This window comes from Carcharodon carcharias, chromosome 8 (assembly GCF_017639515.1).
Source record: "Carcharodon carcharias isolate sCarCar2 chromosome 8, sCarCar2.pri, whole genome shotgun sequence".
Lineage (NCBI taxonomy): Eukaryota > Metazoa > Chordata > Chondrichthyes > Lamniformes > Lamnidae > Carcharodon > Carcharodon carcharias.
This window is the reverse complement of record NC_054474.1, coordinates 161,939,393-161,965,116: the sequence shown is the minus strand read 5'-3', so window position 1 is coordinate 161,965,116 and position 25,724 is coordinate 161,939,393. Positions and strand designations below refer to the sequence as shown.

At 44.4% G+C, this 25,724-nt stretch overlaps 1 protein-coding gene across 1 annotated transcript in view; it reads right to left on the bottom strand.

Moving 5' to 3' along the window:
- Window positions 1-25,724, bottom strand: part of c5 (complement component 5) — a 155,378-nt gene that overhangs the window by 87,543 nt on the left and 42,111 nt on the right. The window contains exons 10-14 of the mRNA XM_041194155.1: window positions 18,700-18,815; window positions 15,320-15,517; window positions 12,523-12,717; window positions 6,561-6,770; window positions 5,629-5,778 (exon numbers count right to left, since the gene is read on the bottom strand). Of these exons, the coding sequence (XP_041050089.1) occupies window positions 5,629-5,778; window positions 6,561-6,770; window positions 12,523-12,717; window positions 15,320-15,517; window positions 18,700-18,815 (869 nt within the window). The remainder of the gene's footprint in view (window positions 1-5,628; window positions 5,779-6,560; window positions 6,771-12,522; window positions 12,718-15,319; window positions 15,518-18,699; window positions 18,816-25,724) is intronic.

Below are 25,724 nucleotides of genomic sequence, written 5' to 3'. Positions count from 1 at the left end.
AAATGAAAAAGGGGCAGCCATATTGCTAGGAGTGTACTATAGACCCCCACATATTGGAAGGGGGTTAGAAGAGCAAATGTGTAGTCAAATTTCTGAGTGCAAAAACAATAGGGCAGTAATAGTTGGGGGACTTCATCTACTCTAATACCAATTGGGATACATACAGAGTGAAGGGCACAGAGGGCACAAAATTCTTGAACTGCATTCACGAGAATATTTTCAACCAGCATATAACAAGGCGAATGAGAGGGGTGCAATTGTAGATTTAGGCCATGATTTTACAGTCGGTGTGCAGGGACGGGCCTGACCCGCCAGCATGTAAAATGATGTGTGATGACGGCGGGCGGCGTCCTGAAGTCATCGCGCTGTCTTGTGATGTTTCGTTCAGCGGGTGCACGCCAGAGTCGTCTACACAACCGCCGATAATTAATAGGCCTATTAAGGCCATTAACGAAGTAATTAGTTTCAAGTTTACACTGCCCGAAAGGTCAAGCGGCTTTTGCGTTTTTCAGGAAACCTCATCCACGAGCGGGTGAGGTTTCCTAAAGCTTTTACGAATTAAATGAAAAGTTTTTCTGAATAATAAAAACATGTCCCATCTCATGTGACACAAGAGGAGACATGTTTCATTAAATTTTTATTATATTCACTTATTTTTTTCAAAAGTGCTTCAATTTACCTGAGGCAGCTCTGTGCCTCAGGGAGATTGAAGTACTCTTTTGTGCATGCGCTGGATTCAACTCTCCTTCCTCCCCTCGCCCCCACAGAAGCGCTCTGCTCATGTATTATGTTGCATGGGCCTTAATTGGCCTGCCCGTGTAAAATGGCAGAGCAGAGCTGATCTCAGGCCGTGGTCAGTTGCGCGTCCGCTCCCACCGAGCCCACCCATTGCGGGAAAAATTCAGGCTTTAGTTTTCGGAAATGAAGCTGGGCAAGTGGATGAAGTAGCGGGGGGGACCATATTGGAGATAGTGACCATAATATAGTTAGATTTAGCATCATTATGGACAAGGACAAAGATAGAACAGGAGTAAAAATTCTAAATTAGGGAAAGACAAATTTTACAAAGCTGACAGGCTAATTGGCGAAAGTTGACTGGATACAGCTACTAGAAGGGAAAACAGTATCAAATCAGTGGGAGGCATTCAAAAGCGAGATTCTACGGGCACAGTGTAGACATGTCCCCACAAAGAAAAAGGGTGGTACTGCCAAATCTTGAGCCCCCTGGTTATCCAGAAGCACACCGGGTAAGATAAAGCAGAAAAAGAGAGCTTATATCAGTCACAAAAAGCCTCAATACTGTAGAAAGCCTAGAGAAGTGTAGAACGTACAGGGGTGTTGTTAAAAAAATAAATTAGGAAAGCAAAGAGAGGATACAAAAAAATTGCCAGCTAAAATCAAAGAAAACCCAAAGATGTTTCACCAGTACATTAAGAGCAAGAAGATAACTGAGGAAAGGGTAGGGCCTATCAGAGATGTACATGGTAACTTGTGCGTTGATGCTGAAGATGTGGGCAAGGTTCTCAATGAATACTTCATCTCTGTCTTCACTAAGGAGAGGGATGGTGCAGACATTCTAGTTAAAGAGGAAGAGTGTGAAATATTAGATACAATAGGTATAATGAGAGAGGAAGTTCTGGAGGAACTGGCATCCTTGAAGGTGGATAAATCACAAGGGCTGGATGGATTGTATCCCAGGTTGTTAAAGGAAGGTAGGGAGGAAATAGCGGATGCTCTGAGGATCATTTTCTAATCCTCACTAGAGACAGTCGAGGTACCAGAAGATTGGAGGTCTGCAAATGTTGCACCATTATTTAAAAAGGTGTGAGGGATAGGCCAGAAAATTATAGGCCGGTCAGTCTGACTTCAGTGGTGGGCAATTTATTGGAATCAATTCTGACAGACAGGATAAACTGTCACTTAGAAAGGCATGGGTCAATCAGTGATAGTCAGCATGGTTTTGTTAGGGGAAGATCGTATCTTACTAACAATAGAATTTTTTGAGGAAGTAACAAGGAGGATTGACGAGGATAGTGCAGTGGATATTGTTGACATGGACTTTAGTAAGGCATTTGACAAGGTCCCTATCATTAAGCTATTAATGCATATATATTATTGGAAAATATTTTTTGATTAAAATAGAGGTTTAGTCTGTGGGTGTGTCTTAATTGGATTAAAGTCAGCTAGTCTGGGTGCTTTGATGTGTACTAGTTTTAATATGTAAGAGAAATAGTGTGCATTTGCATTTTCTGAATAAAGCATTCAAGAAGTAGGGTGAAAACTGACACTTTTCTAGTAGCTTCTAAGTAATATGTTTATATTACTAATAAAGTTAGTACTATGAAAGGGGTTTTATTGTTAAGAGAGGTGTAGTTCAGAGGTTGTTGACACAATGATAATTAACACTCAATGGAGCTGGTAGGTATAACTTCAGTAATTTTTGGGTGTGCAGAGCAAAGGTAACGTGAGATGAGAAGGCAGCTGCAAGCCTCCAACTGACTCCAGAGATTTTGAATTCGTAAGGTGAAAATGCTTTGCCTGGTGTTTGGTTAAGTCTATGGGTTGCTGTTGCCTTAATGGAGATCAGTTTTGGAATTTGTTAAAAGATATGACAGTAGTCATTTTGAAGCCATGTGTATATATATATTTATATATATATATATTTTAACCTGTGTAAAATTAATAAAATGTTTCATTTAGTTTAATGTAAAGCCTCGAGAACTGGTAGTTTGATTCCTGAACTTAGCGGTTTCCAGTGATGTTCTGCAGGGCTCAGTGTTGGGACCCTTGCTGTTTGTCATATATATGATTGATTTGGTCTTAAATGTGGGGGGCATGATTGGGAAGTTTGCAGATGACACAAAAATTGGCCACCTAGTTGATAGTGAAGAGGATAGCTGTTATTTCCAGAATGATGTTAATGGTTTGGTTGAGTGGATGAAAAAGTGGCAAATGGAATTCAATTCAGAGATGTGTGAGGTAATGCATTTAGGGAGGGCAAACAAAGCAAGGGAATACTGAATAAATGGGAGGATATTGAGAGGGGTTGAGGAAGTGAGAGATCTTGGAGTGCATGCCCACAGGTCCCTGAGGTGGCAGGGTAGCTGGATAAAGTGGCAAAGAAAGAATGTGGAATGCTTTCCTTTATTGGTAGAGATATTGGATATAAAAGCAGGGATGTAATGATGGAACTGTATAAAATGCTAGTTAGGCCACAGCTGGAATTTTGTATACAGTTCTGGTCACCATATTATAGGGAGGACATAATTGCACTGGATAGAGTACAGAGGAGATTTACAAGAATGTTGCCGAGACTTGAAAATTGCAGCTATGAAAAAGATTAGATAGGCTAGGGTTGTTTTCCTCAGAACAGAGGAGGTTGAGGGGCAACCTAATTGAGGTGTACAAAATTATGAGGGGCCTAGATAGGGTAGACAGGAAAGACCTGTTTCCCCTAGGTGAGGGGTCAATTATGAGGGGACATAGATTTAAGGTGATTGGTAGAAGGATTAGAGAGGACATGAGGAAAATCTTTTTCACCCAGAGGGTGGTGGGCCTAAACTGGTGGTTGAGGCTGAAATGCTCATTTAAAAGGTACTTGGATATGCACTTGAAATGTGTGACTGCAAGGCCACGAACCAGGTGCTGGAAAGTGGGATCAATAATGAGTAGCGAGTTTCTTTTTTATCCTTTTATGGCTGACACAGACACGATGGTCGGAATGGCCTCTTTTTGCACTGTAACTTTTCTATGGTTCTATGGTCCTTACCTTCAACCCCACTAGGCTCCATAGTCAACGGATCATCCACCACCATTTTCGTCACCTCCACCATGATGCCCCACCAAACACATCTGCCCTTACCCTCCCCTTTTAGAATTACAAAGGAACTATTCTCTCTGTGACACCCTGGTCCACAGCTCAATCATCCTAACAACCCCTCCCTTTCCTATAACACCTTTCCATGCAGGAGATACAACATTTGCCATTTAGCTCCTCCGTTCTCATCATCAAAGACTCCAAACACTCCTTCCAAGTGAAACAGTTGCTTGTACTTCTTTCAGTTTAATATCTGTATTCCTTGCAGAAGTGGTCTCTTGTACACTAGGCTGACCAAATGCAGGCTGGGTGACTGTATAGTGGAACATCTTCATTCAGGCTGCAAATATGAAGTGTGAGTGGCTGGAAAGCAGCATTTCAAATGCAATGAAGGGATTAAGAAAGAAACAAGAGAAAAGGCTGAACCAGCTTCCTGTTGCTTGTCAGTTCAATTCTTCACTTTGCTCCGGCTCTGACCTTTCATCCTTGGCCTGCTACATTGTTCCAATGAAGCTCAACGCAAACTCAAGGAACCTCACCTTTCAACTTGGCACTCAGCAGCCTTCTGGATTTAACAATGAGTTCAAGAATTTTAGATCAACCTCTGCCCCTATTTTGTTTTATGTGTTTTCTTTTTTTGCTGGTTCAACTTTTTCTGTTGTTTCTTTCTTAATCCCTTCACTTTGCATTTGAAATGCTGCTTTCTAGCCATCCACACTTAATCAAGACACATTTAAAAAAAAATACTGTCAGGAAGATATAATAATTCTCATAATGTTATTGGATTTTTTTGTAGAGTAACAGTGGTGTCTGTGTCTATGGGTCTATGTGTGTGTATGTATGGGCAGAATTTTACAGCCCCCTTTCGGCAGGGATGGGGCCATAAAATGCAGCGAGTCGTTATAAATCCCACTGACGACAGCAGGAATGCAAAATCCTGCTGTCGTAAAATTCTGCCCTATCTGAAGGATTTTCCCCTTGGTGATTTGGGGGCGGGACCCGCTCGCCGAGGGAAAAATTATGCGGGATGACGTCGGAAGAAACCCCCGATGTCATCCCAGTCCATTTAAATCTTCAGGAAGGCGGGATGAAGTTTCATGTCCGTTTTTTAAAAATTTAATAAACTTTACGTGTTTCTCATTAACATGTCCCATCTCGTGTGACATTGTCACATGAGGGGGACATGTTAATAATTTTAATATTTCTGTTTTTTAACTTTTCTTACCTGTCAGAAAACTCCCTGAGACAGCACTTTGCCTCAGGAAGCAGTGCGCTATTTCATACGCATGCGCGAAAGAGTGCACTTTGACAGATGGGGATTCCCTCCACCCCCTTCCCCACCCCCTCACACAGGAAGTGCATAGTGCTTCCTGTTGGGCATGCCGCTGGGCGGACCTTAACTGGGCTGCCCACTCAAAATGGTGGCAGGCCTTGTTTCAGCGGCGGGGATCAGCTGCCTGCCCACTGTGGAGCCAGTGGGGCCAGCACGCCCATCAAGGGCTAAATTCTACCCAATTGCATTTGAATGCTGCTTTCTAGCCATTCACACCTCGGTTTGTAGCCTGAATGGAGATGTTCCACAATGCGGTCATCCAGCCTTATTTTTTAATCATAAAAATATAACAATGAACTCTGCAAGTTAATTAATTAATTAATTCTTGCAAAACAAACTTTTAAGCATTCTACATGACATTGTATCATAAATTTGTTTTGGTTGGTATCAGAAACAATTCCTACAAGACAAATTAGAGTTCATATATAAATTATTTGGTACAAAATATTATTTACTCAGATGTGAAAATGCACTTAACGTTTTCAGCTGAGATCCTGCGTCCTGTTCTTATTGCATACACAGCAGTGTCAATGGAAGATAATGCAACAAGTGAATTTGGTTCAGCAGTAATACTTAAAGCCATTTGGCTTCCTGGCTTGTAAACAACAGAATCTGTACTCAGTTGAATCTGTAAACATAAAGCAGAGCATATTCAACCATTCATTTGGAGATGATTCAGTTAAATTAATGTATTGAAATTTTTTTCTTTAAGACAATGTCTATTATTATATTAATATTCTGCATTATAAAAATACAGTATATACTGAAACATAGTCAGACTCCTCAATTTCAGAAGTATAGTTTGAGCCTGAATAGTCTTAGTTGTAATCAATTTAGTCAGTTTTCAGTCAGCAATCAGATGAAATCCTCCAAAATGAGGAACATTTCACCTTGGAAAATGTGAGAAAAGAATCTGAACCTCCACTTTTTATGGTTAGCATGGTTCATATAGTAGAACAATAGCTTTGAAAATGCAAGGTGCTGCTGAAGATGTAGAGCGTGTTAGTAAACCTTTCTTAAGTTACTGTTGCTGATCAGAACTTATGATCAGAGTGAGAGTCAGAAGCATTGCTGACTCATTGAGATAATGGAAAAAGAGGTCAGGAAGGGGGCCTAAATAGGAGTAAAACAAGAGTGTTAAACATGTACAAAAAGAATAGCTAGAAACCCATGTGGGCCCACATAGCAACAACCTTAAATGGAGGAAGTGAGTGGTGTTAAAGGAAAAGTTGTTTCAGGTTGAGAACAAGTTAAGCCATGAGGAGAAAGGTAGTAGTGTTGGGCCATTTTTCTAGGAAAAACATGTCATCCACATGGAGTCTTGTTCGGTGCTCTAAACTGGGTGCTACAATGATCATAGTTTAAATGGAATTACAATCTACCTTGACTGGACACTCTGTTGGAACCCACCTGTTGATTGTTTACACACTTCTCTTCCACCTCAAACCACAGAGAATCAGCAACCAATTCAGCTTTGTTTTCTCCAGTTACCACATAATATGCAATCAAGCGTGCAGAAGGAATCATTTCTGCAGTAATGGGAATGTTCAGACTGAAAACCTGGTTACCTGGTGGACGGTCTTTGGTCGCATATGAAAGTATTTTTCCTTTTGACACAACCTGGGTTATGACAAAAATAGAAATTCATAGCACACAATGTGTTACAAAATAACTGATGTGACAATTTGGAGTTATTGAAAACCTTTGATATAATCAGAATATAGATCTTTAATTCAATTAGAGTATGAAGTAAAACTGAGACTAAATCTGAAACAATCAAATTCTTGATTAGGATGTCTTATGCTGTCATTTCTTCCTCTGCTCTGAACTTCTGTTTTCAGTCAAGTGTGGATGGCAGTATTGGCAATGCACCATATTGCCACAGTGCGATTATTTTTCACAGCAGAAAAGGTTCCTGCCATATAATGTCCAGTATCAATAAGTAGAAAATACATGGGCCAGAATCTTCGGGTCGGTGTGTGGGGTGGGCCCCGCTTGCCGATGCATAAAATGATGCGTGGTGATGTCAGGCATTCGTCCCGACATCATCACGCGTCATTCCGATCTTCAGTTCAGTGGGCGCGCACCAGAGTCGGCTCATCCAGGGGCGGGAGGATGTTTCATGAAGGATTTATAAATCAAATAAACTTTTTCATTAAAATTCATTGACACGTCCCAGCTCATGTGACACTGTCACGTGAGGGCACATGTCTCAAATATTTTTTTCCCCTTTATTTAAATTTTTAATAATGAAATTAAACTCCCTGACGCAGCTCCCTGCAGGTCCTGACTCAGCCTCCAACCCGCACAGCGCTTCTGGGTGCGCATCATGCTGGGTGGGCCTTTATTGGCCCACCCACGTAAAATGGCAGCGCGCAGCCGATCGCAGGTGGCGATTGGCTGTGCGTGCGCCTGGGATCGCTACTGCTCAGCCCCCCTCAGCTGGAAGAAAATTCTCCCCGTGGTCGTTGAAGAGAAGTGTTTTTTAACAGCTATGCATAAGTGGCTTTATAACTTAATTTTTGTGCTATTAGTCACATATTTATACATACAGCAGATAAAAGGTCAGCACAAATCACACTGGAATGCCTATCCCCTACTCTTGGTCCAAGCGGCATATTAGACATTAGGCAGAATTGTCCCAGATTTGCACTAAGTGCAGTAGTGGGCAGGCAAAACGATGTTTAACCCACTGGCCATAATGTGGCTTTTCACACCGTATCGTCCCAAACCTGCTGCATTAATTATGCATTCCCAGGAAACATGCCATTTCCATGGCCGGCGGGCTCTCATTAACCTGCCGTGCCATCATCACTTCATCACACCAGGCGTCATATATAAAGTCCAGTCACTTGCACACCTTTCAGTGCTTCCAGCCCACGACTACTAAAAAGAAGACATGGCCCTGAAAGGCAAAAAGACTGCAGCTCCCAGGTTCAATTCTGCATCTCTCGAGCACCTTTTGGGTGCAGTGGAGGCCCGCTGTGATGTCCTCTAACCCTGCTCTGGCCACAGGACGGGCAGCAGCCTCACTAATCTGGCTTGGGAAGTGTTGGCAGCGGTGGTCAGTGCCAATGCCCTGCAAAAGAGAACAGCCACCCAGTGCCGCTATAGGATGAATAGTCTCATCCGTTCCACCAGGGTAATTCACTCTTCTCATCACTGTCAACTCACACACTCACAAACCCATCACACATGCACAGGGATCTCACATCTCAAGGGATGACACCACTAACTCTCACACACACCCTCACATCTCCATCAGGCTCATACCCTCTCAAGCTCGCGTACTCCTCCTATCCATGGCTCCGCTCACCACACAAAAATTCCACGCAGTGCCACGCAGTGAGTAGTGTCCTACTCACACTCTCTCCATCTGTTTTCATGCAGGAGAAGTTTGCTCACATCAGCAGAAAGAGATCCCAGATTGGTGGGGGGGCGGGGTTGTGTGTGTGGAGTGGCCCACATTAGCCCCTCACTCACTTTGAGGAGTGTGCCATCGCACTGACTGGTGAGGACATGGACCATGGACGGTGCCTGCAATGACGGTGAGGTCGGCGGCAACACCCTTGTAAGGGTCCTGAGCACACATCAGCCCTCTCTCAACGCAAATGTAAGTGCTCTCTCTCCTGCTTTTGATTCTGCTGCCATACATTACTTTTCTCTACTTTTGTTCACAGGGAACTCTGTCAAGTGACCAACACCCTCAGCCAGCCATTCCCTTAGCTCAGTCCATTTTCTCACCTCCAGCCAACAGGACACCTCCTCCATTGGAGAGCTGGAAATAAGTAGCCTGGAACACCCATCACAGCACTTACCCACACCCTACGCCAGCGCAGAAACACACATCTCAGTGGAGCCTAGATCCAGAACAGGCTCGGGTTCACAATCTGTTGGTCACCACACATCAACATGCCCGCAGCAGAATGGGGGCAGGTTCACACAAGCTTCCTGGCACTCAGAGAACAGCTGGGGATCAGGCAGCTGTGAGGTCTGAGTCAGATGACGAGCCTCTAGATTTGGCCTTCCAACTCATCCTGGAGAGTCAGCAGAAGGCTTGGGACATCACGCAGAGCTGTTGGAAGCCCTCAGCATTTGAGTTGGAGCAGTGCATCTGCCTGCTCTCAGATGAAGTGATGCCCACAATTGCGTGTATGGAGGTCTCCATGGGGAGGATGGTTGATGCCATGGAGACCCTGGTCCAGCAAAATGCAGAGATGTGTGCAGACCTGCACTCCATTGCGGGAGCCATGGGTGAGTTCTTGGGGTGGCAACGCGAGAGGGAAACGGGGCACTTCTAAGTCCCTCCAGGTGCTCTTTCCCCTCAAGGAGTCAGGCTGGGGCTGCCGGGTACACGGAGTGAGGAGGAGTGTCAGCTGGACATCCTTGGGTCATCCACTCAGGAATATCAGAGGCTGTACTCTCCCTCCAAGTCCCCTTTGTCTGTGAGCCCCTGAACCTTGACCTTTGTCACCGCAGAGGGAGCAGCTGGCCAACGAGTGATTCTGGAGGGAGAAGTGTGTGTGGCAGGGCCTTTCGGAGCCTCGTGCAAGCACTCTCCCATGCACGCAGATCCTTCACATATCATACTCACTTCAGTGTCCTGAGCATTTTGAATGCTGCCTGCTGGGGTTCGCTTTCAGTTGTCCATCTGAGCTGACCTGCATCTCCACCCACGCAATGATCACCCTCCCATGCAGCGACTGGTCTCGCCCACTACAACTGTCATTTCACTTCTGATTTGAACAGCATGGTCTGGATTCAGTTTCTCGTCCGCTCGACCTTCCTTTCCCCTCTGCCAGTCACCGATTTCCTTTATCCTATCACGGCTGACGCCCCGGCATCACCTTCCACTTCCATCCTTGGACTACCAGCCACAACCCTTATCCTTTGGGGATGTCCAGGTGAACTTGCACATTCCCTTCCTTACCAAAAATCCTACCCCCCATCCACATTCACCTCCCCGACCTCCTCCTTCCCACTCCCAGGGTCCGTGTCTGCCTCCAGGTCCCCAAAAAGAACCCTCATCATCCCACCTACTGCTACCGTCGAACCCTCACACTCCCACCCTACCGCCTCACTCTACCTTCGGTCATTCTCACCATTACCTCATACCACACCCACCCTCAGTTTGAGGCAGTCATGGACCCGTCAGACCCCTCCCGTGCATGTTCACCTGGTCATCCGTCCCTCTGGACCTCTTCCCCCCCAAGAACACCTTCCCCTCTCCAGACCGCTTCTGCCCTGGAACCCCTTCCCCCCTTGGATCCTTTCCTCCCCGGAACCCCTTTCTCCTTCCAGACCACCCCCACCTCCCCAACCCCTCTGGACCCCTTCCCCGCCAGAACCCCTTCTCATCCCCCTGGAACCCCTTCCCACCCCCTTATCCTCTCATCCCACAGACTCACCCCCGTTTTGTCCCTCCCCTCTTCTGACTCCCTCAGACACCCTCAATTCTTCCTCCAGCTTTACCCCTTCCGCCTTCCTGACTCCGTCCTCCACCCTTACTCACTCCCCTCTCCACACTCCTTCCTCTGCCCAGACTCCCTCCCCTCTTTGCACTCCTTCCCCCCTCTGAACTCCTTCCCTTACACCTACCTCCCCAGTTGCCATCTTCTCCTCTATTACCCCCTCTGCCCCCGTACTCCCTCCACCCTCATCCCCGACATCTTCATTCACCACCCCCCAAACCTCAACCCCCAACACCTGCATTCTCCCCTCCCAACCTCACGCCCCGACACCTTCATTCCCCCTCGGCCATCTTTACCCCACCCCCCCCGACAAATCTTCCTCTCCAAGTCAATCCTAGACTTTCCTCTCCCAGCCCCTCGACCATCATCTATTGTGAGCATCAGCAGTGACTTTCCAATTTCCATGAGCTGCTCACAGCAGACCAATGTCCATGAGAATCCACCCAGCAGCCATGGGTGTTCCCCCAGGATCCCGCTGCTGTCGGGCTCCAGCATCTTCTGCTCCTCGGATGTCCGCAATGTGAGCAAGGCCCTGGTGGTAAGTCTCGACTTCTGCACGTCACAATTGTCTCAAGACCGTTCAGCGGGAGGGGAAGGGGGGGGTGGGGGAATGATTCCAGCGGGCTGGCTTTATAATGATCTGCTGATGTATTACAATGAGATTCCCGATGTCCGATGGCGGGGAATGCAGCCCGCCATTGGCAGACTGAGTGGACGATCGCAAACTGTCTGCTCATGCCACCAAACATGCCCAACGCCAGCAGGCATGGAAAATCCTGGCCATTGTTTCTTACTACAGTACCACCTCCAAAAAGGGCTCTTTTTTGTTACCTGAGAAAGATGCAAACGTAGCACTGTAACCTGTTTAACCGAGCTTCCAGTTAAGAGTGACACATAGACAAAAGTGAAATCCAAGTGTGACAGCCAAAATGCAAACTAGATACACCATTTTTATATATGTGATCAGTATGTTTCCAGTGGTGTTGTTCATGGCAAATTGAATAAACACTGTATTAGTACATAATGAGTTCTCCTGCTAAGGTGTGTTTAATATGGTCCATAAATTCAGAATGGATAATTGCTCTAATTAAACAGCCTTTAGTCACTCTAAAAGTTTAAAAATTGTTCAGCTAAGTAACTTTGTGAATTGGGATGCACTTGTTGGTTGCAGGTTACGATTTAGAATCATTTTAAATTGTCACACATTTGTAACAAAGTGCAGATTTTGAATGTGATAACTGGAGAATGGCATCTATACATGCTGATGTACCATTTTAAATATATTATGAGTGGAAATCCTTTGTCATTGTTAATATTAAGCTGTATTATGTACTGCTTCATAAGACAAGAGTTTTACAATGTGATACATATTGCATTATTCTTTTGTTGGTGGAGCTATGTTTCTTTAAGGGAATAAATTCTAATTTTTGCTAACTAAACACAAACTCAAGTCACAGAGTTTAATTGTCGCTTGGTGGCAGAATTGCATATTGTGAAGTGCTCATCAATTTTGGCTCCAGGTCAAAAGCACCCAGCTCTAAAGGTGAATTGCTATTCAGAATGGAGATCAAAGCCCTGGCTTTGTTCGTGAGAAGGTTAATTAAGAGCTTGTAGATGTAGTGGCTTTGGTATTTTGTGTCCTGATCGATGTTACTATGGTTGCAAATGGCTGTTTTTGTTTATTTATACTTTTTTCTCAAGTGCAATGCTGAAATTTGCAGTATCTGAAGTAAGACTAACATCAAGTGTGATGGACAGGAAATGTACATAATTATAAAGGTTTTAGAATACTTTTTAGATATATAAACAGATGTCAAATTTTCCAAGACATACTAAATATCAGGCTTTCATGGAAATACCTATTAGACAGTAATATAAAAACAGTAATAAATCATTTTTACCTGATAGTGGAAGTGTTTTATTTTATTCCAATAGGGACTACTTGCGATAAGATTCACAGTAAGATAATCCCCTACATGGAATTTTTGGAAACCTCCTGTCCAAGTAATGTACAGGTAGCTTTTAGAGATTGACTGATAAGCTTTTGCTGTGTATAACCTGGGGATGGAATATTCATCTTCGACAGCAGTTCTAATCTAAAAAAGAAGTTGTGGTGAAAACCATTTAGATTAAATGCAAACTTGACTTAGAAAATCTTCACGAAGCCACATTTAACTACCAACTGATAACACAATTTAATTTACATGGAATTCTAGGTATAAACATCTTTCTGTAAAATACAACTGACATTGCACACTGAATATACCCTGTAGAAAATCTTGGAGTGTAGAACATGCATAATGAAGACAATTTTAACCCTAACCATCTGACAGCTACAAGGCAGGCCGACTGTTAAAATTTTGTAAGTTTGTTGCCCGCCCCAGAGTCACCTCAGAATCCTGCTGTATACAATTTTAATCTGCTCTACTGAACAGGCAGGAAGGATTCCTGCCCAAAGCTGCTGGGATCCATCTATAAGTATGCAATTTTGTTCCAGTGACATTATTGGGAAACAACTTTAATTCAGGCCTGAGTAGGGAAGTCAGGATAGAAAAAGAATAGCAACAGTAGAGGTTAACAAAGGCAAGTGATTTTCTTTTCTTTGTAGGGGCAGGAAGATGAGGAGTGCTCCTCCAGGCTCACAGGGAAAGATTAGGACTCCCTTACCCCAGGTTTCTGCTTCCTCGAACACAGGATGCCCGTGAGCTACTTCTGTAAACCTCATCCTACCACCTATGTTGAGCTAGCTCATAGGCTCTGGGGCATGCAATCTTCTGTTGCTGATTCCTGCCTGGAACAGGTGGGACATTGGCTGGATAGATTCAAATGAGACCAAATTAAAATCAGCCAGCACCCATTTTGCTACCGCATATGGATAACTATATCAGAAATCCAACATCAGTTAAAATCCATATTTCAGTTTCTCATTGAGTATTCTATTTTTGCCAACATTGTTTAGCTTGTTTCTATATATATGTATATTATATATACATATGTGACATGAGCATAGAAAATTAAAAATCATAAATTAACTCTATGGCCAGAATCTTCCAGTCGTAGGGTTCCCCTGTGGCAGGACAGGCAAGCCATTGAAATCTCTGTTCACATTGGCGGGACCAGAATATATCATCGGCCTGAGGGTCTGGAAAATTCCAGCCTATATATCCATTGCAGTTTCTTGCAGATAGAGTCACCACCATTTCAAGAAATAAAAATGGACCATTTTAAAAACATAGTTTTCCTCTACTAGATTTTCTGAGGTCATACTCCATGATATCTGTCAAAATTGCTTTGTCATTAGTCACCAGGAAGCAATCAAGGACCACATGAGTTGCTTGACTTCGATTTCATCTCTTTTACTCTGTCAAAAAGTATCTTTTTTCCACTCAGTACCATATCAATTCTAATTTCCATTAGAAATTCATTGCAAACACAATATCAGCAACAGACATATGTATTCACCTTATCCCACACTTCAAGTCTAAACCATCTGGAATATTTATTTATAAGGATAAATAATTTAATTTGTCTAATCATATTGGCAAGAAATGAAATGTAATACAACACCAATTATGGATAATGATAATGTCTTGGATTAAAGACAAAGGCAATTTTAAAAACAAATCTTCTGTATTAAATTACAATCTGCGGTCACTGTTTTAACTGTACATAACTCTATAACTTTTAATAAAAATTAAAAACAGTTCATACTTTATTTTTATTTAGAATGATGCAGAATGCTAAAACCATTTCCTTGCCTTTACCCAATTTTGCAATATATCCAAGTGTTTTTAAATTACACCCTAAATTCCAAAACAATAGCATGTCTATAACACTGTTCCCTAACCATAGCAAAAACGATCCTTTGCATTTGAATCAAATTACCAGAGATAGCTGGATTTTTGGCTCTTGTGATCTAACTGACAATTTTGAAAATCTAACCAAATAATCAAGTTGTGTTCCTGTAATGTCAGGGTGACACTTCTTGGGGTATAATTTTGTCCTATGTTCAAATCATATCTCATTTTGCTGATCATCATTTGTTATCTGGTACTGGTGTCAGATAGTTTATGGCAGGTAAAGAAAATGCAAGAACAGCCAGTGGAGGCATAGAAATGGTAGACATGAGGGCATTGCTGCAATCATCTATTATGATGAGTTTTCAATCAAGCAGAATCCAAGGCAGAGGCTAGTGCTATGGATGAAATAAAAATATGTAGGAAGGTTATCCCCAGTTTCTGTCATAAGCCACATTCTGATTTGCATAACATTACCGTTGGCAATCACCTGCTTAATCATTGAAGTGAGAAGCAAATAGATTGGGAACCAAAAGGTAGGGGATTCAAATTTTTTAAAAAATCTGCATAGGAATATTCAAACTACTGACAAGGTAAATATGCTCACTAGTTCAAAGGTTAATTGCTTAAAACCAATTTTTTTTCATGACCCACTTGTTGCTGTTGCTAATTCTATGGCATTAATCATAAAATAAACAAAGAATGTTACAATTAAAAATACTAATAATTGTCATAACCTATGTATTAAAAAGCCATTCTTTCTTCTGCGTTAAAAGATAACCAATATGTGCCTTTGGCATTGCTTAAAATATGTCAAATCACCTTTATCAATCTAATTCCCATCTCATATACTGTGAGATATGCTGATCCTGACTGGGATCTGCTGTCTTTCTCCACCAACCTTAAATTCTAACTCTTCAATATCAGCTGGAGCGTTGATCATGAACAATACTGTTCCGTCATCTTTTTTGGTCTGCTTTCTTCCACTCCAACCTTCCATGATCAGTTCCCTCCTTGCGCCATCTTCAAAGACTGCTTCTGCAGAAATCGTAACTGTGATATCTCCCACTGGATATCCCAAAATGTCTTTTACCTGGGCCTGTTAAAGAAGTTATGATGAGATGAAATATGACCTAATCATTGATATATTGACTCCCTAAAGTAATATCAGAGAGTGACTGCATACTTTTGAAAGTAATACAAATATGTTTAGGATTATCCGCCTTGGAACTATGTTAGTGGAACATACTAAACACAAGACCAGGATATTCACATTGAAAGCTGCATATAATTATGATGTTTTTTCTGAATAAAGTGTTACCCCATTAATACTCTATGAAGTAAAATTGGTGGTATGATAGCACCACAGATTGACCAACTTACATGGCCCAGTAACTTCTTGACCTCAACAATGCTGCCTGAATGTAGGTGTCAAGTAGGAGCTACACATTGGCAGGAAAGGATATTAGGTGACTCAGGACGTTCAATTCTCACCACCAGATTTTCCTTTCTGATTCCTACCCAGGTGATGCTTCAAACCCAGGTTATGAAGACAAAAATCAACCAACTGATGGTAACTCATTCCAGTGCCTTCAGATATGCTCTCGTGAATGCTACTGTGAAGATAACGGTACTGAATCCGGCTTCATCCAATTACCAGTCTATTCCATTTACTTTCTGTCTGAGCTTTATTTCACTTTTTGTCTCTTGCTCATCTTCTCAGAAAGAACAATTGCAGCTCTTTTTTTCATTCATTCACAGGACGTGGGCTTCGCTGGCTGGGTCAGCATTTATTGTCCATGCCTAGTTGCCCTTGAAAACGGTTTTTGAAAATGAACCACTAATGATCTGTCAAGTTAATATATATACATAAAAAAATCTTCAGGCACATCAGAACTTCAGTTACCATGCAAAGGCTGACAGTCCAAATGTAGTAGCTTGGAAAGGTTACACTGAATGTTGCTGTTTCACAGTTTACCCCAAGGACAGTGGCAGAACCAACAGATACAAGATTGAATTTGTCTCTTCAGCTAATCTTGAGGGAGGCTGAGGTAGTTGAATCAGAAAATCCTAATAAAAACAGAGCCACCCCAGAGGATAAAGTTGCTGCAAGGTGTCAATTGCAGTTGGGCTTAGGATCATTCTCCTCTAAGACACTTCAAATTGAATAACATGGAAACCACAAAGTGTTCATTTCAGATGATCAGCACACATAGGGGAGGATTTTCCCCCATGTGGCGGGCGGGCCCAGGAGTGGCCACGGAACATTCCTCCGTCCATGATCGGGTCCTGCCTGCGATGTCAAGCTGGCTGGCCAATTAACTGCCATCCAGCGTGAGACGCATGCTGAGAGCCTCAGCGCTGCCAGGGTCAGGGCAGTAGGAGTGCAAGCGCTGAAGTTTGCGCATGCATGGGCGGGGGGGGGGCGGGGGGGGGGGGGGGGATGGGTGGCGGGGGGTGGGGTGGGGTGCGCTCACCCAAAGCTCCCTCAAGGCACAGAACTGCCTCAGGGAGCTGAAGATTTTTAAAATGAAAAATAAGGATTTGAAAAATAAGGGAAACAGGTCCCCACATGTGACTCTGTCGTATGAACAGGGACACGTGTAAAATGAGTTTAAATTTTTTTTAAATTGTTTTTTAATTCATTGCTCGAAACCTCATCACGCCTGTGGATGAGGTTTTGCAAAAGATCCAAAGGCTGCCTGGCCTATATGACTGCCCGCCAACCGTAAAGTTGGACAGGCAGTGAAAGATTCAAATTAATTAATTGATTAATGGGCTTAATAGCCGTCTTAATTGTCGGTGGATGCGCTGATGACTCTCGCGTGTCTGCCAGCCAAAATATCGCACGAGTGCTCGATGACGCCGGGACGCTCGCCCGATGTCACTGCGTGTTATTTCACGCTCGTGCGTGTCGATCGCGCCCACACACCGAACTGAAAATCCTGCTCGTAGAGTTCATAGGGCAGAAAAGACAAGAAGCTGAATTTTCACCTTGGTGGGCGGGTGCGTGCCCGACACACACGATCGTGAAATAGCACGCTATGACGTCGGGCTAGCACCTCAATGTCATTGACATTCACGGGATATTTCAGTTGGCAGGCACACTCAGAAGTTGGCAGCACACCCACCGACAATTCAGAGGGCTGTTAAGCCCATTAATAAATTAAATTAAAGTGAATTTTTCCCTGCCCGTCCAACCTTACGGTTGGTGGGCGGGCGAAAAGGCCAAGTGGCCTTTGGATTTTTGAGGAAACTTCATCCATGGGTGGGATGAGGTTTCCAATGTTAATTAAAAAAATAAAGTAAAAATTTTTACATCTCATTTTTAACATGTCCATGCTCATGTGACCTTAATTTTAAAATCTTTATTTTCAATGTAAGAAATCTTCAGCTCCCTGAGGCAGCTCTGTGACTGTGCGCACAAGTGCTGACTTCCATGCTCACCCTCCTCCCCCCGCACCTAGGCAACACTGAGCGTTTCAGTGCGCGATTCATGCTGGCTGGCCGTTAATTGGCCAGCCAGCGTGAAATCGCAGTCTGGGCCCGATCGCAGGCGGTGGTCAGTTTCGCAGCTGCTCCTGTGCCCGCCCACCATGCCCACCCAATGAGGTAAAAATCCTGCTTAAGGAATTTGTTATTGATTCCATTACATTAATCTCACAATAAGCTTCAGAGTTATAATGAAGCCATGGATGCTGTGAGAATGATTTCAAAAGCAAACAAAAGCTCTCCATCCTGTTCAGTCGGCAGTATGGTGCCACTAGCATTCAGGCCTGCCTGCCCAATTTTGTGCTCCCTGCAAAGCACAGCATTGAGATTGGCCTTATGGCACACAATATGGGAAGTGAACTGCTCCCAGAAATTAGTTATATTGGCTTGCTTTCATGTTACTGGTCAATAAAAATGTAAAAGCATATTATGACAGTGGTTGAGGAAAATGTTACATTTAAGGTGAAATTTCCCCCAGCTCCTTGATTATGAATGAGACATAGTTCCTGTTTTAGTGACAATGGCAGAGTCAAGTGATTTACAAATATCTGTATTAGTGTTTGAAACTTTGTAAAATCAAGAAGAGAGGACCATAGGGTTCTTTCAGTTCTTTATGTGTATGAGCTTATTTGAGATCGATATTTCTAAATGAATTGCTCCAAAAAGGGACAGTGATGATTGATTGGTTTTGATATTAATAGCAATGTTATATATTAGAAATGTTGCAAAACAAAATCCACCATCAAAGAAGGTTAGTTCATGGTACAGAAGCTAACACCTTTTACTTACTATGATGTAGTATGGCAGTTTGGGTTTTATGAAGAGTGGAGTTGCTACCAAATTAATTGTATATGGTGATTCTGTAAATTTAACTCCAGTGTATTCAGCATCTTCAGTTATGTCAGCTGACATTAAAAACAAAAGAAAGAAGAGCTATTATTTCTGATTGCACATTTTTAAAAAAAATTCTTATCACTTTAATTTCCTAGTGTTCCATTGCACAGTATAGAAAATCCAACCCCCTGGAATTTGACTTCCGAATAGTTAATCTTAGGTTATAAGATCAATTCTACAACTATGGGAAGAGCAAATATTTGTGTTACTTGTTTTCAGTTTCAGAATGAGGGTATGTTATGATATGGCAGATGATGTGTGCCAGGTGGACCAAATCCACAAGGGAAACCTGGTCAGGCTATCACAACAGTTTTGCAATTTGTATTTATTACAAGAAGATGCGTGTACTGAATTCCAAAGTAATAAGTCCACTAAGACCTTTAGAGGTTTTTAAAAAATAAATTGAAATATTTATTAACAAGAGAAAAGATTTCAAGCACATAAATAAGACTACAATTACTTAATATCACAACAAATCCTAAAATTCCTAATTAACTTGGGTCTAAATTACACACTCCCTTTAAGGCAACAGTCCAAAATAGATTTTAAATTTAAAAAGCAAGCCAGCAAGTTACCACAGTATCCACTTGACAGTGGAATTCCAAAAGCTTGTCTCCAACTTTAGTTACTGGACACAATAGACTTATGCACAAATGGCTGGAGGCTTCCTGAAGGCTGTTTCACATACTCCTGTTAGATCTTACATGCCCCCCACAACATAGCCATTCATTCTCCTTTATATATGTTTCTGCCTCTTCAATTTGTAAATTCCATTGTTCCATATGCCTTTTGAAATGTACTTTTCTCATAATATAAAAACTTACATGTTGCCAATATTGTCAATAACCTCTGAGAAAAATTAACACACTGCTGGCTAGTTTTAAACATCCTAACATCCCTTTGAAATCCAAACAAATCGTTCATTATCTAAAAATGCAAATTTCCTTCACACCTGACATGCTAAGACAGCATCCATGTTTACTCATTAGCATTCCAAATATACTTCTACGCCTAACTTCTTTTGATAATTTCAAACTTGCAGTCTACCTGACTCCAATGTAATTAAATCACATAGACAGATCATTCTACACTCACACCCATAACCTACTTTACAATAAACCAGAATAATATTATGAAAATTATTATATTTTCATAACAAGGTAACACATTTATCACCGATCCTAAGTTGAACAGGGCCTGAATCTTCTGGTCAGTGTGCGGGGGTGGGCCCCGCTCACCAATGCGTAAAATGACGCGCAGTGACTTAGGCCGTGTGTCCCGACGTCACCGCGCGTCATTCAGATCTTCAGTTCGGCCAGCGTGCATGTGAGTCGGCTGCGCACCCGCCGAGCTGTCAAAGGCCTATTAAGGCCATTTAAATATCAATTAAACTAATTAACAGAGCTGCCCGTTCACCCTTAAGGTTGGCGGGCAGGCAAAGAGCCCCGGCAGCCTTCGCATTTATCATGAAATCTCATCCACGGGCGGGATGAGATCTCATGAAGGACTTTAAACTTTAATAAAAAACTGAAATAAAATCCCGCGCCCGCTCAGCACCCAAACCCCCCCCCCCCCCCCCACCCCGGAAACCAACCAATGTGGTCCTTCTGGCAATGGTGTTTCCACAATGCTGTCAGCTCAGCATTTTTTTTCAACTTCTCATAGTAGGAACGGATTATTCTTTAATTGAAGGCAAGTTCTTGAACCCCTAGAATTATGTGGTCTTAGACCTCCTACCATATTGCTAAGTGGTCTCATCTTTCAATGTCTCATATTGGAACTGCATCAATTTTTCTCTCAAAAAAGATGTTTTTAAAAAATTGATTCAAAATCAATAGCGTCTCTTAAATTGATCTCTCAAGGCAAAAGAAGGAATTTTAGAAAAAATCTATTTCTTGGCCATAGAAGTGTCTTCAGCAAAAGCATGTAAATCTCATTTTGTTTTCTGGCTTTCCCTGTTCCTAACTTGTTGTTAGCGCATGAGTGCGAAAGTTCAGTTTTTAACATGTTGAAGGAGATGACGAAGAGTACAGGATTTCATTCTTAAGTGAACCATCAGAGTCAAATACAAAAATTTGTGCTTTTGATGCGCAGTGCAGTTTCACAATTTTAATACTGTACAACCACGCTCTGATTCAAAACATATTTTCTGCATTACATTTTAATTTAATTACAAAGTAGCACAATGGCAACCACCAACTTTCGGTCAAAATATCCTTTTTGACAAGTAGAATTGTGTTCAAAGTCTAGTTTTAACTATGAAAGTAACTTTTAAGACATAGGTGCAAAATTACACGATGAGATACTAACATGTGGATAGGTATCTAGTGTTTTATACAGCGAGAGGTAATGACCTGGAACTTGCTGCCTAGGAGGGTGGTGGAAGCAGAGACAATGGGCGAAATTTTCCATGGCCACTGGTGGCGGGTGTGATAGTTGGCGTGTGCGGACAATATGGCGAGATCTGTTTCACAACGTTGGGAAGGCAGGTCGTGATCATCCGCTTAGCCCTCCAACAGCGGGTCGCGTTTCCCGCCAACAGTCGTCGGGGAGCTCATTGTAATATACAAGCATGCCATTAAAAGGCCATCCCACCAAGCCCTGGAACCCCTGCTGAATCGTCTGTCCACATCAGTGGGAAAGCACGTCAACGTGGGCTGAATCTTCTGGTCAGCGTGTGGGGGGTGGGCCCAACATGCTGACACGTAAAATGACATGCGATGATGTTGGGCATGTGTCCTGACATCATCACGTGCCATCGCGATATTTTGTTCGGCGGCCAGAGTCAGCTGTGCGCCCGCCGAAATATCAGTGGCCTATTAAGACCATTAAGAAAGTAATTAATCCAGTTAAGAATGCTGCCCGTCCAACGCTAAGGTTGGTGGGCAGCCGAAAAGCCCAAGCAGCCTTCGCGTTTTTCAGGAAACCTCATCCACGGGCAGGATGAGGTTACCTGAAACTTTGATAAAATAAATAAATTTTCCCACCTTCACAAGCATGTCTGAACTCATGTGACAGGAACATGTTTAAATAAATTTTCACATCATTTATTAAAACGTTTTATTTTGAATTCAATCTCCCTGAGGCGCTGCATTCTTTCGCACGCATGCATGAAAGAGCGCAGGCCCCGACTCCCACTCCTTCCCTTGCCCGTGTAAAATGGCGGTGCATAGCCGATCACAGGCAGCAATCGCCCACCCCCGCCCAGCCCACCCACCATAGGAAAAATCCAGGCCCATGTTTCACAGCAAACATGCAGCCAACATGCACTTGCCGGCCTTCACTTTGGGGGAACTAGAGATGAGTGAACAGCATCATTCTGCAGAGCTTGCCAGGGTTGCCTGTTGCTTTGCAGGCTTCAAGGGTGCCGGGGGACCGGAGTGAAGTCCTGCCTTGCCATGGAAACAACTGTTGTCAGTGGCGGGGTATCCGGGGGCAACTGCTGCCCAGCCTCGGAGGCGACTGTTGTTGGGGGGAGTGCAACTGCTGTCTTGGCGTTGGATCCTGCACACAAGAAATCAAGGTGAGGGGCAGGGTAGGTGAGGGAAGTGGCCACGCAATACCTGTATAAATTGACCACTCCTCTGCAGCTGAGACAGTTCAGGCACAGCCACAGTGATATGACTGGGATCGGGCTCCTAGACTGCTCGCCTACACAAGCAATGTGGAGGCACCAAAGTACCACCAAGCACTCCAGATGATACCCCATCCCCGCATCCCCCCAGCACAGACTGCGAGTCCGCGACACTCTACTGGACTGCAGAGCAGTTGGACTGCACATGCTGTACCATCTCCTCGCCAACGTTGGCCATGTAGCAGTCACTGCTGGAGGCACTTGCAGCCCCTTGTAATCTCAGTATCCCGGTTAGGAGCAGTCTCCCCCATGTCGCAGGCCGATGGGACAGCAATGCAGTGCACGCATATGTGGCCATCTGAGGGGTGGCCAGCACTCTCTGGGAAGCATTAAGGGGCCATCACACAGGGCCAGGAAAGGTGCTACGTACACCCATGCTAACCACGTCTCTCTTTCATGCAGGAGGGCCATATCAGGAGCATGGAGCCTGGTGACCTAGCTGTACGCCTGATGGCCTAGAGAGAGTGAAGAAGATGGAGGAAAGAGCAGCTGAGGCTTCTGGTCGTGCAAAGTCAGGAGCAGCAATCTCAGGAAGAAGGGGCTGATGGGGTTCCCGCTCACACTGCCCAGGAGCGACAGCGAGCCATGACTGGACAGCGCCTAGGGACACCCAGGGTCTATAGACGCCGCCTGTCATTCCTGCAGATGACTGAGAACCAGTGTCGCCGATGACTGCGCATGTCTAGGGAGCTGGTCACTCACATCTGCCACTTATTGCAGGACTTGGCGCCTAGGGGACGTGGAGGGCATCCACTGCCAGTGGCTGTCAAAGTGACCGGGGCGCTCAATTTCTATGCCAATGGCTCCTTTCAGGTCTTCTCAGGTGACCCCTGTGGGATATCACAAGCCGCCACCTTCAAATACATCCATGAGGTCACAGATGCCATCATCTTGAGGGCACACAACTTTGTGCATTTCGCACGGGACCGGTTCAGCCAGGATCCAAGGGCCATTGGATTCTCCCAGATCTTGGGATTCCCACTGGTGCAGGGTGCGATTGACCGTACTCATGTGGTGCTCAGGTCTCCATTGCTACACACGGCGGACTACATCAACCGCAAGGGATTCCGCTCACTGAATGTGCAGCTCGTATGCGACCACCAGAAACGCATCCTGCAGGTACGCACACGGTTTCCAGGGAGTGTGCATGACGCCTACATCCTCAGTCTGTCACAGATCTTTGGAGTCTTCCAGGGTCCACAAACGCTGCAGGGATGGCTCCTTGGGGACAAGGGCTATCCGCAGAGGCTGTGGCTGATGATACCCTTGCGGTTGCCTCAGACTGTAGCAGAGCAATGGTTTAATGAGACTAATGCAGCAGCTAGTAACTTGGTGAACTGGGATGCTGAAGATGAGGTTCCGAATGGTCTGGTGGAGCTCTGCACTACAGTCTGCAGAGGGTTCAAGCATCATAGTCGTCTGCTGTGCCCTTTACAACCTGGCACTCCAATGCTGGCTGAGAAGGAGATAGAGGAGCTGCATGTCTCCTCCAATGAGGAGGACGCTGATGGGGATGAGGGTGAGGAGGTTCTTGGAGGCGACGATAATGCGGATGAGGCCCTCGCGCTGGCTAGACGAGGCAGACGCGCTCGAGAGGCCTTCATAGCTGCTAGATTGGTGGAGGATGATGACAACATACAGTTGTGATCCCATAGATCCTCACATAGCATTTGTGAACGATTGACTCCAGTCTGACTTATGGCAGTGCGAATACCCTCTGTGAGAATGTTCCTGTCATGGAGATGCAGTGGAGGCCCAAAAAGTCGCTCGATTGCTGGAGGGTGATGACTCCATAAAGCTTCACATAGCCTCTGAGAATGTCTGATACCTGTCTGGCCAAGGGCAGCTTGCTTGTGCTCTGTGATTAGGGTCATATCATAGAGACACAGCCTTGAAACTTTAGAAACTTCTGATGCTTTGTCTGCCTTCAGCACCTGAGCCCTTCATTTGTGGTCACAAATGCTGAAGAGATGGGGACCAGCCACTCCTTAAAGGTGATGAAAGCACATAGAGAGAATGAGAGAACTCTGGCACTGCCGAGGTGCAGGCATCAGTAATATTTCCAGGGAATGTGAGGCTGGACCATCACTTTGGTCTGAAGGCTGCACAGAGCACAGGGAAGATGCCTTTGACTGATACACCTGCCTTTATCTTGAGCAGAAAGGTTTCACATCTGAGTGACAAGAACACTGCACATCAGAACAAGGAGCCATAGGTAAGGAGACATTCTTGGGAGTTTATTGATAATAGTGAACAGTATGTACAAGTGATTAACACTAGTGCACAGGCTGTGCAACTAATTCTCTTTAAACACCCGGTGCGGAGGGTGGCCGGGAAGGAGGAGGACCTCCTTGTGAACCTGCTCCTGGGCTTGGCCAAGTTAGCCATTAAAAGGTCCAGGCAGCGGGTGATCAAGGGGTCGTCCCATCCGACTGTTTGGCCCTCTTCTGCGGCTACGTTCACGGCTGGGTGTCCCTGGAGAGGGAGCACGCCGTGTCTGCTGGCACCGTCGAGACCTTCCATGCCCAGTGGGCACCGCGGGGTCCGGGGTGTTTTATCGACCCTCTAAATCACATTTTGGTTTGATGTTTGTAAGTTTCCGTTAAACTTTGTCTTTGGTTTTCCAGCTGACCTAACTGAGGAGCTATGTTTACTTTATCCCTCATTTTGTTGATTTAGTTTATTAGGTTGGCTTTAAAAGAGCTAATTCTCCTTAAACACCCAGTGCGGAGGGGGGCTGGGAAGGAGGAGGATCTCCTCGTGAACCTGTTCCTGGGCCTGGCCAATTTAGCCATTAACAGGTTCAGGCAGCGGGCGATCGAGGGTGTTGTCCCACCCGACTGTTTGTCCCTCTTCCGTGGCTACATTTGCGGCCGGGTGTCCCTGGAGAGGGAGCACGCGGTGTCTGCTGGCACTGTCGAGGCCTTCTGTGCCCGGTGGGCACTGGGGGGGCTGGGGTGTTTTATCGACCCTCTTAATCACAATTTGGTTTGATGTTGTACGTTTCCTTTAAAGTTGGTCTTTGGTTTGTATTTAGGGGCTGTGTTTATTTTGTTAATTTAGTTTATTTGGTGGACTCTAAGAGAGTTAATTCTCCTTACCTTTCCTAACCCTCCTGCCACGTCTTGGTGCGCCTTGGACATCCACAATGGAGATGAAGGCAACCTGCTGATTGCGACGTCCTGTCTGTGATGACTTTGGCAGGCATACTTTGGAGAGCTGAGACTTGGAAGGCCCCAGACTGCTGTCGGGGTCCTGCTGTGTGGCAGTGGTACCCTCCCAGCTT